Raw genomic sequence first — 18,043 nt, 5'->3', positions numbered from 1 at the left:
GGAACACAATCGCGTATAATACATATGCAGTAGTCCTGGCGGAGTCCGGTACCGGGTTTAGTTCTGGCGAATGAGTGCCTCCTCGGTCGAGAACATCAGGCACCGAAGGTGGACGTCGAATTGTGATGGCCGATACCGGCGAGACACGTTCGACACCCGGCGTTTCTGCTTGTCAAAAAAATTTTTACCCTGGCGATTCGTCGGTTAATTGATGCGAATTTTATCATTTGTTGTTAAAAAAAAAATACTTATTTAACTATTTGATTATAATACACAATTTTTTTTGTATCCATGCATGGATTAGCGTATGATCAAAGAAGCAGCGATATATTATGTATAATATTTCTGGAACTTTCAACTTTGCGTTTTATCTTTCGATCGCGTAGATTTTTAATCTCACAATTTTAAATTAATGCCTCTCGTATGTGGATCGATGAGCATAAATCAGAGAAAAATCTATAGTTCCGCCGTTTACTCGCGAACTGCAGGTACAGGAATAACGCGCCTATGCGCGGAACAGCGCCGAAAGCGAGGGGGATTTTAACGAACACCCCTTCGGCCATCGATCAAATCGCGATAATAATCCCGATCTTGTCGCTCACGCGGCCGGAGAAGAATCGAACGTCGAGCTCGCGTCGGGGGGGACGTCACGACGCTCTGGCTGCGCGATTATCTCCCGACTTATCGGATACAATAATGGCGCGGGAAAATGTCCCCGGCGCACGATCACGGCCGGTTAAAGGAGCTTTCTGCATCCGCACCCTCCACGCGGGGACTCTATCTACGCTTTGTAAGATAACACCAAATTAAATTAAACGATGCAACGAACCCAAGCGATACCCCCGCTCGTCGAATCCCTCCTAGCGACGAAAGTGCAACGTCAGATCTAAGAATATTTCACTTTCACGCGAGTTCATCGCGATATCGTTCTATTGTCGTTGATGAATACGCGTCGACAATTCAATTGAATCAAAAGGCAAATGAAATATATATTGTACCAGATTTTTCTATCGCGTTAATTTAATAGAAATTTTCGCGGTAGCTTTCGAGTTATCTGAAACTCTTTCGGCCGATCAGAGGCGCAACGTGTGCATCGACGAAGGGGTAAATAGGCCGCAGACGCAAGCTGGTACAAAGAGGAGTTAGCCCGCTCTAGAAATACGGATTTAACTGCCGGCGGCGTTTTATGACCAAGACATAGTGTACCCGGTTGCACATCTGCGACGTTTAAGTTATCATCGTCCGCGTGTCCCGTGCGCTACCACCGGAGCGGTATGTACGTATTTACGGCGTGCAAATTATAGTTAAGTCAAGAGAGACGGGCCAGTGCCCGTGTAAAACCGCTCGGAAATACCCAAAGTCCGCGATGGAATCTTTTCCTCAAGTATCGAGCGAGAGGGTATCGAGTGAAGAGAAAGCTTTCGCACTTTTAGCCGTAGGAATGCAGCTAGAGGAGACGTTGCTCGCGCATTGGCGAGAGATAAAGATGAAATGGCAAGTTGTAAACGACAAAGTTAGCTACGATTTTGCTCGTTAAATGAAATCCAATGCGTATCGCGTATCACGGATTTAAAACACATAAAAATATTTCGAGTGAACTTATACATATTAAGTGTGCAGCCTAAAGATTTGTATCTTTGCGATCTAACTTTTTATTGTAATATTGTAATATATATTATAATTTTGATTTACAATTTTATAATAATAATAATAATAACTTAATTTTGTTTTGAAGGTAATTCTTCATTTCAGAATATCTTCAAAATCTAAATGAGAACGTTGTAAACTCGTCTTTGTATTTTTCAATTAATCCCGCGGCGGCGTATCTGTTTTGTCCTCGGTCGACCAGTCACAGCGTTAATCGGCATTAATGTGGCCGACCCCCGAAATTTGCGGGGACAAGAAGATCCCGGGATACGCGGATCCAAGAGTCCAATTAGCCCAGGCACGGCTCGACGCGTTCGCATCGACATCTAATTACCGGCCGGCCATTGTGCGCGGATGGCGCGTTAATCAACATTTTCGGAAGGGGCGGGGAAGGCGAGGAAAAAGCGTGAGTGACGTAACGGCGAGCTAATAACGCAAATACGGGCCGGATATATCCGCGAAAGGTGAAGTAAACCCACCGGCGGCGCGCACCGGCGGCGCGGCGGTACGTGGCGGTTAATAGGACCACCCGTAGTCGCTGCTCTAATACCGGTACGATTAAATGCAGACAGGATATTAAACCGCGCTCTATACAGGCGCGACCGTAATACATTTTGACAATGCATCGCCGAGGCAATAAAGTAAAATCGTAAACCTCTCGCCGCGCTTGAATCCGCGCGCGAGTACCGCGCCCCCCGCGCGGGAAAATAATTTAGAAAGCGCCTCGGCTTCTGCCGCGCGAAGTTACGTGGCCGTGAATCGCAACACTTGTCTCCCGTTGCCACGCGTATTAGAATACGAAATTGATGGGTTCAAAGTTCGACGAATAATGTTGTTTAGCATTTTGAAAAAGAACGATCAGTATATTATTTCGATAATTCACTTATAATTAGTGACTTTTTTCAGTAACAATAAGTTAAGCTTGAAGACGGAAAAACATTTCAGTTTTAGATGCTCTCTACACAAAGAGAGTGTGACACTCATCTGGAAAATGTTTGCATAACAATATATAATTAAAAATTATAATATTAAAGTATTATATTTGTATGCGTATATTATCTTAATAGCTTAAGTTTGATATATATTTCTAATTTTTCAGCCATTCTGACGGACAAAGATCAATTCGATTACTTCAATCTCGTGTTGACTGGAGAGCATTACTGGTACATATATAACACACGCAGTTCGTGTACCGCGTTAATTACATTTAATTTGTCGCTTCATCCGCACGCTTTTGGGCGTAAAGTTTGGGACCTCTCATGAACGGAACGGCGGGCCCGCTGTCGTTATATCGTCGGGTTCGCGGCGGCATAACTGAAATTCGAGTCGGCAGATCTAATGGTGCCAGCGGCAAGTCATCACGTACGGACCCCTTTTCGGGCTACGCCGTCGCGAAAAAGCGGAATCAAAGTTGCTAGCATACGAAAACCGTCGTGTCGTGTTTCGAGCATTAACTAACGCGCGTATCATCGCGATGGCAACATGAGAATTTGCGATCAGCGGTCGTGGCCCTCGTGACGTTTTGGCGACTCACAATGTTAATTTTTCATTCTTCGAATATAATGTTTCCAAAAAGATCCACGAGTGTTTAGGTGAACGTTGTGATGGAAAAAATTCTGTCAGCTCGACTGTCAAATGAATGTTCGTACTATGGACAGTTCTAACTTTGTTTTCAATCAATTTGTCATTCATATTTTCTAATTGATTTTGGCTACTGATTAAGTCAAAGTTAGAAACAATCTTTATATAGATATCCTGATTTGAAATAATACAAATTGTTGTCTGATCTTTTATACGGCAATTTATTTCTTGAATCAACATTCAATTTCATATGACGCGTTCGAAAAAGCAATTTCTCATGAAAAAACACGGTATGTAAATTTACTCGTCTCGGTAATTTTTGCATCGAAAATCTTGCCGTATCGGCGGCCACTTTTGGCTGACACTGAGGATGCGTTTTAATCTTGTTTCCTCGAGCGACGAGCATTTTTCTGCGAACGCTCTCGAGCAGAGAGGCACCGTCTATTTTAGCCCGGGTAAGACACTGAAGCGTTAAACGGTGCGAGCCGACGAACGCCATGTAGAGATACCTTAAGATACGAGGAACAGCCTGACGCGGATGCCCGCGCTCCATTAACCGCGAGCCGCAAATCGAAGCGAGTCCGGCCTAATGAAGCCGTCGCGGAGCGAGGATTGCGAAAAAAAGACGACCCGTCGCCGTACATGTCAAATAAATGTCGTCGTTCCCACGTTTGTAAGGATTGCAACGATAAATTTGGCCTCTCAACCCTTTGCGTATCGATACCATGGAACTCGATAAAATTCCATGCCAAACGTTTCACGGTTACAGGTAATCCACAATTGTGGAAAAAAGAAAAAAGAACATCGCGCCGTCTAGATATTTTCGTCCAAAAAAACAAAAGCTATTTCTTTACGAACAAGAAAAGAAATGTATTTCGATAATTGAAGACTCCTTAATCTGAAAAGTTGACGTAAAACCATTCGGCCGATCGTATCCTGTATCATAAATCTTTTAGCTGACTTTACATTAACAAATAGACAAGCGCAAAGAACGTATTTTTTGTTTTTCTTTATTATGCTTTATTTCTTCAATTCTTCATTTTTTCATTACTTCATTCCTTTATTACTTCATTCCTTGATTTCTTCATTACTTCATTCCTTTATTACTTCATTATTTCGTTTCTTCATTTTTTTTGCAGATGCTACGTTGTGCTTCCTTCGCTTCATCGGCGGTTCTTTATCATTTCACGCAGCCACTTCGTGTCTTCGTGTCTTCAGCGAGGCGCGTAGCTACGCCCCTGATACCCTCCACCGCCGGCGTTTTAACCCGTGCGCCGGTCTTCGTCGGGATATCGTCTGTAAGATGAGACGCACCAGAGAAGCGCACCCGATACGGTGGACTAATTGGCCGATAAATCAACCGCCGGCTTACCTTCGCCGCCGCGGCCCCGAGCTCCTGACCTTCTAGACTCATAGGCGGACCATCCGGACGCGCGGTACACGCACGCCGCGGAGCCTAATTTCGAATGCGAAGTCCAAGTTCCGAGCGAACTTGTATCGACCTCCGGCTGACGCCGGATCCCGATTAAATCGTTTCAAGCGAGTTTTATTACGCAGGTTCGCGACGCCTTGACTATCGTTCCACGAATAGTTATATACTCTTCAATAATTATTATTCTTTACAGACAATATATATATTTGTATCTGGTAATATGTGTCAAAAATAGTTATTAGATTCTTCATTTATTAGTGCAAAACACTATTGTTTTGCTTGATTCCCGCGATAACGAGATAGACGAAATGGAATCTATAAATTTGTTATTAATATATATAATACGGATTAACAGTTAGCTTTATTCCTGAAAACGATAGCTACAGATACGCCGTAATTTTAAAAGTGTAAGGAAGAAATTATGTTCAATCAAAAGCTACATTAGATTACATAGACAAGTTGGGGGCAGAAAAAATCGTATCGCTTCAACATACCTATAGGTCGTTAAGCGCGGTAGTTTGTCCACGTCGTCAAGTCGCGCTCGCGCTCGCGGTCGAAGTCCGACTCGCGGGAGCGCGAAAGATCGCCCGCTTCGGGGTCACGTAGCCCTCCGGTAGCTTCGGTAGCTCCGGTAATTTGTGTCCGCAACCGGCGCGTCGCGCCGATGCGATATCTTTCGTGCGAAAGCAGCGAGAATGTGAGAAAGCGGAGTGTCGCGCGGCGGAACAGGTTCCTCGGTTTCCGGGGGCAGATCTCGGCGGCGGTGGCGTCGGGCGCGGGGGAGCGCAGCTTCGAGCTTCGAGCTACGTAATAACCGCGCGCACGCACCGCACCACCACCACCGCCGCCACCACCGCCACCACCATCAACTACCACCACGTCGGTCGCCGCCACCGTCACATATACGCGCTAATCGCATCGAGCGAACTTGTCGGAATTAATTGGTCCCACCAATTAACGCGCGCTCTCTCGGGCCGCTGCAGTTGCCGATGCGCACCTGGCAGAGGGGGGGGATGTGCAACGGGAGGGAAGGGATGTAGTAGAATCAAGCAATCAAGAGAATAGTACTCCTGTCGCCACCTATATCCCGTCATCCTGGTAAATCGTGGAGGATGTATGACTCCACGGCTAAGTTCTAATTAATGAAAGCGAGAATCTATCCGGCAGCGATTAGATGTGTAGATTAGGAAACGTTTTGGATAATTAGCATTAATAACTATCATTGCGTTTTGTTCCTTTCTATTTTTTCGGAGAAATCCACAATTGATGCCGATGTCTCAAAATGCACATACTGTTAATTAAGATACTCGCGCTACCCATTGTCTCGTATATTTGAAATTTCTTTCTACAATTTTCTTGTTATTTGGTTGCAGTTTATTTAGTTATTTCTGTAGTCTCTTTTGATTCATTTGAGAAATATCTTTAGTTTTTTAAATCTGTTTTAATTAAGTTGATATATTTTCAAGATTCGTAAAGAAGACTAATGCTCTATAGAATGGCACTAATTGTTTTATTAGCAAACGGTATTTATTAATTAAAACATATACCTAACTTGTGCACATAATAATTTTATTTTAAAAAATTTTTTCAAGTAGAATGCGTTTTTCCTATTTTATCGACATTTTGTTGATAACGCTAATGAATATATATGATTAATTGTTTAGAAGAAAACTGAATTATCGATACTGGTAGGTATAACGTTTATCGCATGACGATAAATATATCATACACAGCAATTTATTTGAAGATGCTGAGCTAGATGGACATACCGTACATGTCCTACGAATCCATGGATATTTTATTATAAAAATTATAAATATCTTTGAAATTATTGCGTAGAATATCATACGCATTTATTACACAGAGATTCGTTTAATTACATAAAACGAACAAATATATGTTCGCGTTTCACATAAAACGCGAGTTTCTATTCAATGCTACGATATCTTTCCACGCTAAATTCTCAACCGAATTAAATTCGATTCTTTCCTAAATACGAATTTGATTTTGCGTCTCATTTTGTCGCAAGAATCTTTTTTACTTGAGAACAACGGAAAATTTTCTCGTAACGCGAGAAACAGTTTTTGTAACGAATAACCTATAAAGATTGTACTTCCTACCTCAAGAATTTAAATATTCCGAGGGAAGAAAACCCGCGGATGTAGATAGAACGCTCGCGCGGATTGTTCGAATCTCGCGCCCGCGGCGCGGCCGGCGCGGCCGGCGCGCCGCGCGCACGCTCGAGCTGCGCGCCGCGCTCGGCACGGCACGGCGCACGCCGCACGGCGCTCGGCGCCGCAATGTCGGCCGTCCTGTGTACCGTGGCAGGAACGCGCGCGTCGCTCGCCTTTTTCCGCGATTTCCTAAGTGAAACGCGTGTCGCGCGCGCCCGCCCCGCCGTCCCGCGTCCCGTGCTATGAACGCGTGATCCGCGCGCGACGAGGACACCGCCGACGTTCCGCAGCTCGCAGCACGCGCCGCTCCCGAAAATGGGTGAGTAGGAACATTTTTCTCTCCGCCGAACGGAGATCGGCCGAACGCCGGCTGGGCGCCCGCTCGGTCTCCCTCGCTCTCTCCTTCTTTTTCTTCGTCGTCCGTTCTTTTCTCTCGCGTCGGCGGACTCCGGCGACCCGCCAACGAAAAGCGCCACGGGCGAGGAAGAGAGAAGAAAGAGGGAAGGAATGCGGCGTCCGATCGTTTGTTCGCTCGCTCGCTTGCTCGGCCGTCGGGTCGGCGCTGACGAGCGCGCGTACATGGGAAGCGGAATACGCCCCTGCGCCGCGCGGTTTCCGTCCGATTTCCACGCTCGCGCTCGGTCCCTTCTCGGCCTCGGCGATCCCGAGCCACGGGCGAATGTTTTCCGAAAGGCTCGTACGTCGAACTCACTCGGTGGTCTATAAATAGGTGAATCCGTCGGTTTGACGTTTTCTAGGGCGAGCCCCCCCCCTCCCCTGCCTCGCGCGTACGTACGCGCCATGCGTAAGCATGTTCCCCTTGCCTCTTGCGTCGTCCCTTTCTTCCCCTCCCTGCTCTTCCCGTGCGTGGGTTCGCTCTTTCTCTCTGCCTTCATGATCCTTTTCTCGTTTCAACATATCGCAATTTTAGGCGCGACGCTCTCGTCCAAAGTATATTTCGTTCGATCCCGATCGCTTCCCTTTTTCTCCGTTCTAGCGCATCACCCCTCTTCCCCCCCCCCTCTCCTCTTCCGAACTTACGCGCGAGGAAAACGATCCTTTTCTTACTTACTCCTCTGTTTCTGGTTCATTCGCGTCGCATTCTCGACGATCAGGTTTCCGTGAAAACACTGGTCCTACACCATTAACTTACTCAGTTTCCTTTCTCGATTTTCTCCCGTCTTTATTTCTAGAATCACATATTTCGTTTTAAAATCATAAAATTACGTCTCGATCAGAAACGTAATCCAGACTATCTTTATTAGCAAAAACGTTTACCGGATCAGGTGTATACCGAAACAAACACAGATGCGTGATTAGAAGAACACGGCGCAGTTATGGATGTCGGGTAATTAAACGTTTTATGTTCATTATCGTTAATTAAATGTGAACAAGACTTTATTTAATATACCATATTCGAGCAAGTTGTATTAACCAAAATATCAAGGTAGCCACGCATTAACCGGAACGTCAAAAATACGTCATATCTAACCAAGCTATAATAATCAAAATATCGAGAATCGAGATTATCAGTTAATTGGAGTGTCGAAAATGAATTATGAGCTGCATGACGCAAAACACCACTTGGACCCTCTTCGACTTCCAAGTGTTTTTCATCGTTTCGATCCGATCGTCCAGCTTTATGCTATAAATGAGCTGGCTACAATAAGCATGCTGCAAATTGCATAGAAATGACAACTGATTGCAACGCGCCTCCAACAATTGAATTGGTTAGAATGAGTCATGTAAATGTAGTTGAGAAAAACAAAATACTGTTTTATAAGCAATATGAATGGGGCGTCTTAAAGTAAGTTTTTATGTAAAAAAAATTTTTTTTAAACACCTTGCCTATCCGTGTAAAGCAAGAATCCATTGTTGACTCAATTTCGGCCAAAATGTCACACGTCCCCTTTCTGTTCTCATTCGTTCAATTCGTGAATGCCGGCACGTGCCGATTGCTCGTGAATAGGCGTCGCTAATGGCAGTGTTGACGTTTTCGCAGAGAAATGTACACATGCATCGCTCAGCATCTCGAAATTCTCGATTATTTCTCACTCGATTTCGAATGAATCGTTATCGAGCTGCGCCGTACAAAAGTGATGTTCTCATTTCTCTAAAAGGGAGGACTGTAAGGGGGTTTGAAAAATACCGAACTTTCTTTGTTTTTTTTTCCATCAAACCTTTCGGTTTTTCAATTGTATCCGCGACAGAGCTCTTCTAATACCGCGACAGACCGCGATTCCTCCGCGCGATTTGCTACGCGGATGAAACGGAGTCGCGTCCGTCCGTGCCCACGCTCGCGCAATCGCGCGAATTGTTCGCGATCGCAATTACGGCAGGACCGGTTGTCTACGGAGGAGCCGGCGACCCCGACGAGACGCCAACGGGCACGTAATTCGCTCGCTGCAATTGTGCATCTCCCGCCCACCCACGCGACCGATGCACCACGCGTGCCACCGCAGACAACGCGAACGTCTCGTTCCGTTGTCTTTCTTTACTGCGCACAAGACGTATTTGTATTACGGAATTCACGGAATGATCGAATTGTCTAAGCCCTCTCCGCGTGTGATCTATATAATTCACGTCAAGTTTTACAGAATAATAAAATTATAATTAATAATAAAATTAAAAAATATATATATAATAGAATGTGTGTATGTGTTCCTTATATTAACTCCTTTGACTGATCTGGAGCAAAATTGCATAGTTATTCTTTAGACCCCTGAAAATGTAGACAATGCTGTCATGAAACTTGGACACTCCACTCCCTTCCCCTAATTTTGTCTCTTTTGTGATATAATCCCCATGCAAGCAACGCCGGATAGTTTAAAAGAGTAATAGTATAATATAATAATATAATATAATAATAATCTTGCTAATGTATACAAATGTATGCAAACATTAGGAGAATGCAGTGACAACCTCGAAGTCACGTTGGTCAAAATTTATTTTTCGATAATCAGTGATTAGGTACTAAAAATCTTTCGTATCAAATAGTCGGCTGCGTGATATACTGTGATGCGCGTTTAGCCATTATTCGTGTCTTCATTACGAGCTCGTTCGCTGATCATATTACGACAGTACACACGATCGTAACCCCGATCCGCGACGTTACGTGGCCGTCGATCTTGCAATGTACACCTTTACGCGAAGACTTTACACGTGAGGCGGCCATTTCACGCACGAGGAGGCGTTTACATAATAATAGATTCAGTTAACGACGAGGCGCGCGTGAACCCGGAGCAACGATATCGACGCGCGATATTGATCCTCTTCTCGGTTTTTCCATTGACACGTTAATGAGAGCTCGGGGGACACGAGGGTCTCCCGAACCCCCCGTTAATGCCGGATGGGTTTCGCACAAAACTGCAAACGCCGCTGATCGATACATGTCCCCCAAACTGCACGCTCTTGAGGGGGAATTCCCCCTCGGTGAAGACCCTAATTGTTGTCGACGGAAACGTCTGATTTCGACGCGGAAAGAAAGCGGGCGAAACCCATCTAATTCTCGTACCACACATTTCTCGTAAATTACGGTTCTACTTTTGGAGAATCGTATAATCGGAACTCTTCTAAAAATATTATAATTATATGCAATTAATTTTAATTAATAATTGTCCCTTTTGAAGATTATTAAACGCGACATCTTTTAAATCAAAGTGTCGTTTTTGCACAAAATCCTCTTTTCCTTTCTCTAAAAATATATTTGGCAGTGTAAAAATGATAATTGTCATAATTCTGGAATTGTCTGATTCCTGCACAGTTTCGCGGAAGAAATTAAATAATCCAGTTGAAAGGGCACTCGGTTCTTGTACGCATCCTGGATCAATATTCCAGGGCGCTTACTAGTGCATATATGCACACCGTGCATCGACTCGTGCCGTCCTTTGACTCGCGAGATGCGACTCCGAAGTTGTTCAACAATTCTTGCAATATAATGCTTCTTGATTAGCGAGAAAATTATAAATAGCAGCTATCTTGTTCATTCCGGTTTTAAGAGTCTCGGCGACGCCGTATCGTAATTTTATTCTTGTATCGAAAAGCTCGCTTGTGTGCGAGAAAATTACCTGCTTGTTTCGCTTCGAGAATTTTTTTTTTTGGGGGGGGGATTTATTTAATTTTTGAGATATTTATTTTGGCAATAAAAAAACCAGGCAATCAGAAGAGTTAATTGTATATTTCTTATATTTCAATATTAATCATATATGATCCTGTTACGTGCGAAACTAGTTTAAGCTGATGGAATTAGGGCACCGCGAGTGTATATAGTGATAAAATTATGACAGGCGCGCTAGACACTTTCCCAGCTAACTGGATTAAAGCCTTATGCAATGATTCCATTTATAAATTACTCTCAAATATAGCTTCAAAGATCATCTGAATGCCGTTAATGTTATCTAAACTTTTGTTTTTTGCAAAAAGTAATTACACTTTTAACGTATACTTCAGATTTTACGAGAAACAAAATTAAATTTTAGGGTAATTAATTTTTAAGAAACTTCACTCATTCTTCAGTGCCTTAAAACCTTACTTCCAAACATCCGGTAAAATGTCTGCGTTTGCCTGTGAGCAAAACGAAAAATTCAGCCTACCGATTAACAAAGATATTTTTCTATAAGTCTCTTTGAGGCGACTGCGAACGTTATTGTCCGCAAATGTTAAGCACAGATTACCGGAGGCAAGGAGACGGAGAAAAAGAAACAGTTGGCGGCAAGATGCAAAGCGCAGAGCGAAGAGGTGCAAAGTCGCTTCGCGGGATTAGGCTCTCCAGGGCGGAGTCGACCGTGAAAGTGAACATTATCTGCGTTGACTGTACCGGTTGACAATCGGAACTCGACGAGGCACGAATCTCTTCACACCGACGCGGTGGCCGGTCGGCACTCGGCAGTCGACGATCGACAGTCGCGGCGACCGTATCGGCACTCGGCACGTGCGTGTATCGCGAGCTTATCGCGTCAAAATTTCTCGCACCATTTCGGAGCAAACGCTTTGAAAAATTCGGGCCCGCTCTCGGCGAACAGTCGTGTAAAAATTCCTACGTATTTACCTGCGATTCCACGAATTCCGCATGTAAATACGACCGAAGATTTTTGCACATTCCGGAAAAATTAGCCGCGCTATTATCGACGCACTCCACTCTCGGCAAACAACGTAATCGCCTTCGGCGAAATTCATATCTCGGTAATCTATCGAGGATGCTACATTACTCGACGCTTGGCTTGTAACGATATATACGGGGTGTCGTGAACAAAATATTCTGCCGAAACGAAAAACGTGAACGTCGAGACGCAGGTGTTTTAGTCGACGGTTCACTCACTGACGGGTTCCGTTTGAGCGATCTCACGATAGATCGAACCACTGGACCAGGCAGGGACGCAAATCGCAACAAATCGGCTCGCGGCTGCTTCGAGTCGAACCTCGACCGAAAGGCAACGAATCGCGCACCGATCGTCTAATTGTAAGCGGCTCGGCGCTATCTTATCGGTATCTCTCGACATCGCGCGCGGAAAATAAGCGTGAAGGTGAGGAGGTGCGTTGCGTGTGCCGGCGCGGCTCGTGTCCCTGAAAGAAAGATTACGCAACGCAGACGGCAGAGGCGCGATGAAGTCGAAGACGAGCGCGAGCGAGAGCTTGATAGCAAGTGAAAGCAGGGCGGGGATCATGAAAGACGGTGTCGACCAGCACAAGCAAAAACCGTTGAAAAAAGGTAAGGACCGGATGTTTGGCCGCGAGTAAAGATCGACGAGTCATATCCGTCGCTTCTATTCTGCGGTTATCGCCAACGGGGGCCGCGTTCTTTTACTTTACGTCGGCTTGTCTTCACCGCAGATCCTACGTAATCGTTGATGACGATGCTAAATTAAAAGTACAATTGATCTCCAACGACAAGCCGTTGTTTGTCGTTATTTTTGAAGATTCCGTGGTGACGTTTAGAGATGAATCAGCGTTCAATGGCTCTCAACGCCTCTCGAATCTCCTCTGCAATATCGTTATCTTTTAATTTGGTAATCGTTTCCCATTACCACTATCTCATTGTTGCCCGTTTGCATAATGGCGATGGATATTGTAAATACGAAAAATTGGGCGGGCAAAACCCGCAGCGCGGGTGCGATAATGCTGAATGAAGCGTACATCGAGATATTTATTGTATCAATATTCATTAATCTTCGAAATCCATTAGCACTATTATCGCGTCGGTGGACGCATTAATTTTCAACAAACTGTTAATTAAACGTGGAACAATTACAATTACCATTGGATGGATAGATCTCGCTTTTTGTTTATCGCGATTCGCGGAATTTGAAGCCGCTGCCGCTGGCAAGACGAAATCTCTTGTCTCGACGCGAAACCCGACGCGATAACGCGAGAGATCGGTTCCGCCGCGCCGCGCCGCGCCGCGCCGGCCGCCGCACGGTATTTTACGACCGTCCGCCGATCATCCGGCCGTCTTATCAACTTGCCTCACGACTGGTTTAATGTATCGCCGGCGACACGACGCGACGCTTAAATTACACGATACGGAGAGCACCTCGTGTGATACCGCGCGAGCCGCGCGGTATCCAGAAGATCCGGCCGATATTTGCATATTACGACAGGCTACCTCTCTCGGCGGCCACGAATATCTCCGTCACGATTTTCGTCGTTCGTGACGGGGCGAATCCGAGAAACGTGACGCGGCGTCGCGTCGTCGCACGCCGGAGGACATTTTTAACCGTCTCCCAATACCCCGACGAGGAAAATACATTCCTTCGCGCGCTAGAAATGTCTGTCGGAATCCCGTTTGTGTCTCACTTAACGAGCGGTCGACCGATGCGGTATCGCCGAGACCGCTTTCACGATTATCTACTGTTTGTCAACCCCCTAATGGCAAAGTGGCTTTTCAGAACGTATCTAATCGATATACAAAATGGGCAAAAGAAGTAAATGATAACTTCTTCTTCCGTTTATTTATGTGAAAAAATACAATTAAGTTTAACTGACTTTAAATAATTGCAGCAAAACAAAAAAACTGTAAAATAGACGAAGCCGTGGACCGTACCCCTTACCATTACAGGGTTAAACATTCTATAATGCGCCTTCAAATTAATACATCATATGTTTAAAATATGAATTTAATACATACTGCAACTTGCGTTAAATGCAGTGAAAAAATTTACGACAGAAGTAATGATTATTTATGAAGTATTTTTCCGGTGAGAAATGTTTAAAAGCGTAAAGTGCTCGCTTCCCGTTGATACCACGTTGTTGACATGCAGTTGAGTTAGCAAGCAAAACGGTAAAACGTTGGCTCGCGCGGAATTCTTTTGCATCACGCCAGGATATAATAATTGCGCTCGCGTTCGCGCTATCGACTACAATGAGTCGTGCGCGCATCGCGAATGTAGTACGAGCATTTTGTAATTCAGTTACCTCCACACTCGTCGTGGGGCAATTAATTACCGGCTTCGTGTATTATTAAATAGCCGTCGGTCAATTGTCATACAATAAACACGCGCCGAAATATGTATTTCTGTATGTTGCATCATGTACCATCGCGATCTCTGCGAGCTATCGCAACGCAATAATATTTATACGTCGTATACAGCCTTGAACCGTATGGAACGATTGGATGAAAACCGTAAAGCCTTTGCAATATAAGAAATCTTTATTTTTATCGTATATCGCGATATATTCTGCAATATATAAAGTTGTAATTGTACGTGTACGATTATGTAATCGCTATGGCACTGTTAATTTTGTCGACTATGTAAGTTAATAAATAGTTGAGAAAATAAACAGTGCCATAGCGATTACATAGAATCAAAAAACAAGCGAGAAAGGACGAATCATAGAACACACATTTTACAAAAGCGAGACCACCAAGAAATAATAACTATAACGTACGATAATAAAAACTAACCACAAAAGCCGCAGATATCGCGTCACCGGTTAACATGCTTGACAATCGACGATAATACATACATTTTTTAGTCTACATATCTAAAGTGTTGTAAAATTATACTGCACATACATGAAATTATAACCATATGTGATTATTTTTTGATAAATAATTGAATTAATTTACACATGAAGTATTGTTGAATTAGGGTACACATCTTACAAAAGCGAGAATACCAAGAAACTATAACTATAACGTATGACAAGATAAGAACTAAAGCCGCAGCTATCGCGTTTGTTAACATGCTCGATAATCGATGATAGTATATTTTTACTTTTAATTATTGTTCTGCTCGGAAAATGCGTGTATTGATCGAAAAATAACGGTTATTATCTAAATATAACTTACGAATTATTAATTTTTAGTCGTAATCTTATATGCGTTACATCAGTTTGTTATAATTGAAGGATAATTGAAGTGCAGCATTTTAACACTTTTTCATTAGAGCGAGTTTAAGCGCGGGCGATAATCAAATTTTTAATGCTTCGTTTGCGAATGATTCTCCGTTCACAAAGTCGATATTTTATGAACGGTATATATAAATTGTCGTTTATCAAAATTTAATAATTTAAATTGATTGAAAAATTTAAGCTTTGTTTAAATTAAATTTGTATTTCTTTATAGATTTTTAGAGGTACAAAAAATAAGATTGCGCGGCGGCAAAGCGCAGTTATACGAACAAAAGTGTAGAACGGTTTTAGTAGGAAGGAGGGTCATCAAAAATTTATCTGCTGACATAGCAGTTCTGCAGATGTTCTTCTGTCCTGGTCGAGTGCATGCTCGTGCGAATTTCAGCGAAATCTAGTACGTGTTCTTCCGTTATATCACGCTATGCGAGCATTATCTTTCAGTTACATAGTGTTCAGTTATATAAAGTTACATCTATTGTAAGCAGGAATTAAACAGAATTCGATTTTGTTCTTTCGAGTTATCGCGTTAATGTTTGCTTCGTCGAGGTAACACGTAACGTTCGTTAGTTTCAAAATTACAATGTTTGTGTCACCTGACAATGTGAAAAGTTGAGTGATATTTTATTACTTCATATTTTTATTAAATTTTGACGGTAAAAATAACATAAATATAGTTGTGAGTCTTATTTCGTATACAATTCGAAAGAGTACCTGCCAGGCTTTTTAAATACAAATCGTTTTTTGGAGATGTGCTTTTTAGACACCTAGATATTTTCCTCGTGATTCATCAACTCTTCCTTCGTGTTGTCAGCATTCCAAATTTTCTTTCGTACGAATTAACTTGACCTAATACACATTCTAAGAATTTGCAGCGATATAGCGTAGTGCGTTGCACAGTTAAATGGGCAATGACAATTACAATCCGAGATTATATTTCTCCTTCTAAGAAGATTCCGCCTCTGAATGTTTTTCTTCTATCTATATCTAACGTGACATATATATACCAGCTACTTTGCGTTTTAAATAAACGCTGAAGAGCTCAATGACATGACGTGGCATGAAGTAACTTTTAAAGCAATGTAAGTTTTCTTGATCTATATAGACTGTAATGAACCAGCCACATCGGTTGGTCACTCGGTGCATGAGGGAAAAAATGCAGAACGATTAGTTACGATCGGCAGATAATCACTGCACGGTCGATTACCATTCGATTTTATGACCCAGAGTGAAACCCAGAGAGAGACCAGGGCAGCCCAGGGTAGCCCAGGGTCGCCGCGTTTGACCCCACTTTGCCACATCCTATTTAGACCACTTACGAATCATATTAACATACCACGTTGCCGCACGGTATCTATGTAGACTCAGTCGCGATAAGTGACGGGACCTTATTCTTCAATTAATTTCGATTTTGTTGATTTTGTCGTGACAGACACCGTAATCCGAGGAGCTCGACGAGCGCTGGAATACCTGATCGCCGGGATGTATCGCGGATATAAAAGTCGTGCCAAATTATGGCCTTCGCGTCGAAGAGAAATGTAGTCGTCTGTCAGGTCTTGTCCGGTGACAGTTTATACGGCAAAAAAAGAAACTGGTTATTCTGTGCACGCACAGGTGATACGGCGTCTTTTTAACGGCGGAGAGTAATTCCAATATTAAATTACTAATTGGCAACGTGGTCAAGGCACGCATACGCTATGACTCAAGAGAATTTCTGCTTCGTGCTCCGAACATATAATTTACACAGTCATACCGCAATTGTGGCTGCTGCAATTGTCTGATTATTTCGCATAAGAATCTACAATTCAGCTTTTAATTAAATTATAATTATTCTCTTTGAAGCGTTTGGGAAGATTTGGCAAAATCGAGAAGAGTTTTCATCAATTCAGTCTTTTCGTTAAAGAACTCAAATGGGCGGTGCAGCTTTTATCTTTTCCTTTTTTTTCCAAGCATATGCTGCACGTGACATCGACACATTGTTATCGCATACGCATACGATGAAGTCCGTTGACGTGTTTCGCATATACGAATCGCGAGGACGATAAATCCCGTTATCGCTCGCTCGCGTCGTCCGAGTTGGGCCTATCGAGCTATCGTTTTCTTTTTTTTTTTTTTTCTGGCAAACAGATTTTTCGCCCCAGTTGAAGCGTGCCGTAAATTAAACGACATGCGACGCGCAGACGAGGGTGTGTCACTTCATGGACGAGTGGCCCCGTTCGATTAAACGCGAGCTCGCGTCGTGAGGTTCAATTCTATTCGGGCTCTTCCTGTTGCAGCGAGAGGAGTGCGGAGAAAGCAGCGTCGGGGCACGTATTGTTTTAAGCCGGAAATGTTGTGTCTATCTGTTTAAGAAATTATTTTGATCGCTACACTTCGTTTGATCTATCGAGTCGCTATCTAACAATAAAATCGGCATTTCTCGCTGCTGGGATAGTGCTTGATAAATTCTGGAGTCGGAAGAGTCATCCCCGAAGCTGAGGACCTCAACAACGTTCAGATATCCCGGCATAAGCGGATGCATTTAACTTGGCCTGCCTACGTGCGACGAGAATTCTGCACTCTCGCTCTTAACTCATGTGACGACCCGATGACGTCAAATGTATGAAGAGAGACTGTGATGTCATCGTATATTTTTAAAGACAGGCGAGAGATCCGACCACCTCCCGGCTTTGTGATTTCATGCACGTTTTCATCTTTTTCTTAGCCGGCTGTTTATAAATACCGGCGTCACCGCGACGATTTGCTTTCCTTTCATTGAATTCGCGCGAAATTCTCACGAAGTTGAAATTATTTGCCCGAGAGAGCACATTTCTCGCGTGATTTATGCTGGACCTAAACACTTCCGGATATTTACGAAATGTGT

General features: G+C 43.6%; 2 protein-coding genes and 1 long non-coding RNA gene across 17 annotated transcripts in view; 2 read left to right on the top strand and 1 right to left on the bottom strand.

Annotated features, from left to right (window-relative positions):
- Msx (homeobox protein Msx) overlaps positions 1-4,386 on the top strand; it is a 42,466-nt gene extending 38,080 nt beyond the window's left edge. Inside the window, exon 4 of the transcript XR_013256853.1 lies at positions 4,368-4,386. The gene's annotated coding sequence lies outside the window, so the exon portion shown is untranslated. The remainder of the gene's footprint in view (positions 1-4,367) is intronic.
- Position 4,387: 1 nt separating this feature from the next.
- LOC143897135 (uncharacterized) lies at positions 4,388-5,633 on the bottom strand. 3 transcript variants are annotated; one of them, XR_013256855.1, is made up of 3 exons: positions 5,155-5,633; positions 4,601-4,975; positions 4,388-4,524 (listed from the first exon to the last, which is right to left on the bottom strand). It is a non-coding gene; the product is annotated as an uncharacterized LOC143897135 (long non-coding RNA). The 3 variants fall into 3 exon arrangements; XR_013256857.1 differs by having other exon boundaries at positions 4,601-4,872; positions 5,155-5,630; XR_013256856.1 differs by having other exon boundaries at positions 4,601-4,845; positions 5,155-5,628.
- A 1,309-nt stretch (positions 5,634-6,942) lies between these two features.
- Unc-115a (actin binding LIM protein Uncoordinated 115a) overlaps positions 6,943-18,043 on the top strand; it is a 28,302-nt gene continuing 17,201 nt past the window's right edge. For 7 of the 13 annotated variants that reach the window (XM_077405479.1, XM_077405478.1, XM_077405471.1 and 4 more), the window contains exon 1: positions 11,723-12,541. In XM_077405479.1, coding sequence (XP_077261605.1) covers positions 12,436-12,541 — 106 coding nt within the window. In that variant the 5' untranslated portion in view covers positions 11,723-12,435. Of the gene's footprint in view, positions 7,154-11,721; positions 12,542-18,043 lie in introns of those variants that run through there. The other 6 variants (XR_013256849.1, XM_077405476.1, XM_077405475.1 and 3 more) reach the window with 3 other exon arrangements.

The sequence above is a fragment of the Temnothorax americanus genome, unplaced genomic scaffold (assembly GCF_048541705.1).
Source record: "Temnothorax americanus isolate GAGA-0224 unplaced genomic scaffold, ASM4854170v1 Scaffold2, whole genome shotgun sequence".
NCBI lineage: Eukaryota > Metazoa > Arthropoda > Insecta > Hymenoptera > Formicidae > Temnothorax > Temnothorax americanus.
This window is presented reverse-complemented; position numbering and strand designations above follow the sequence as displayed.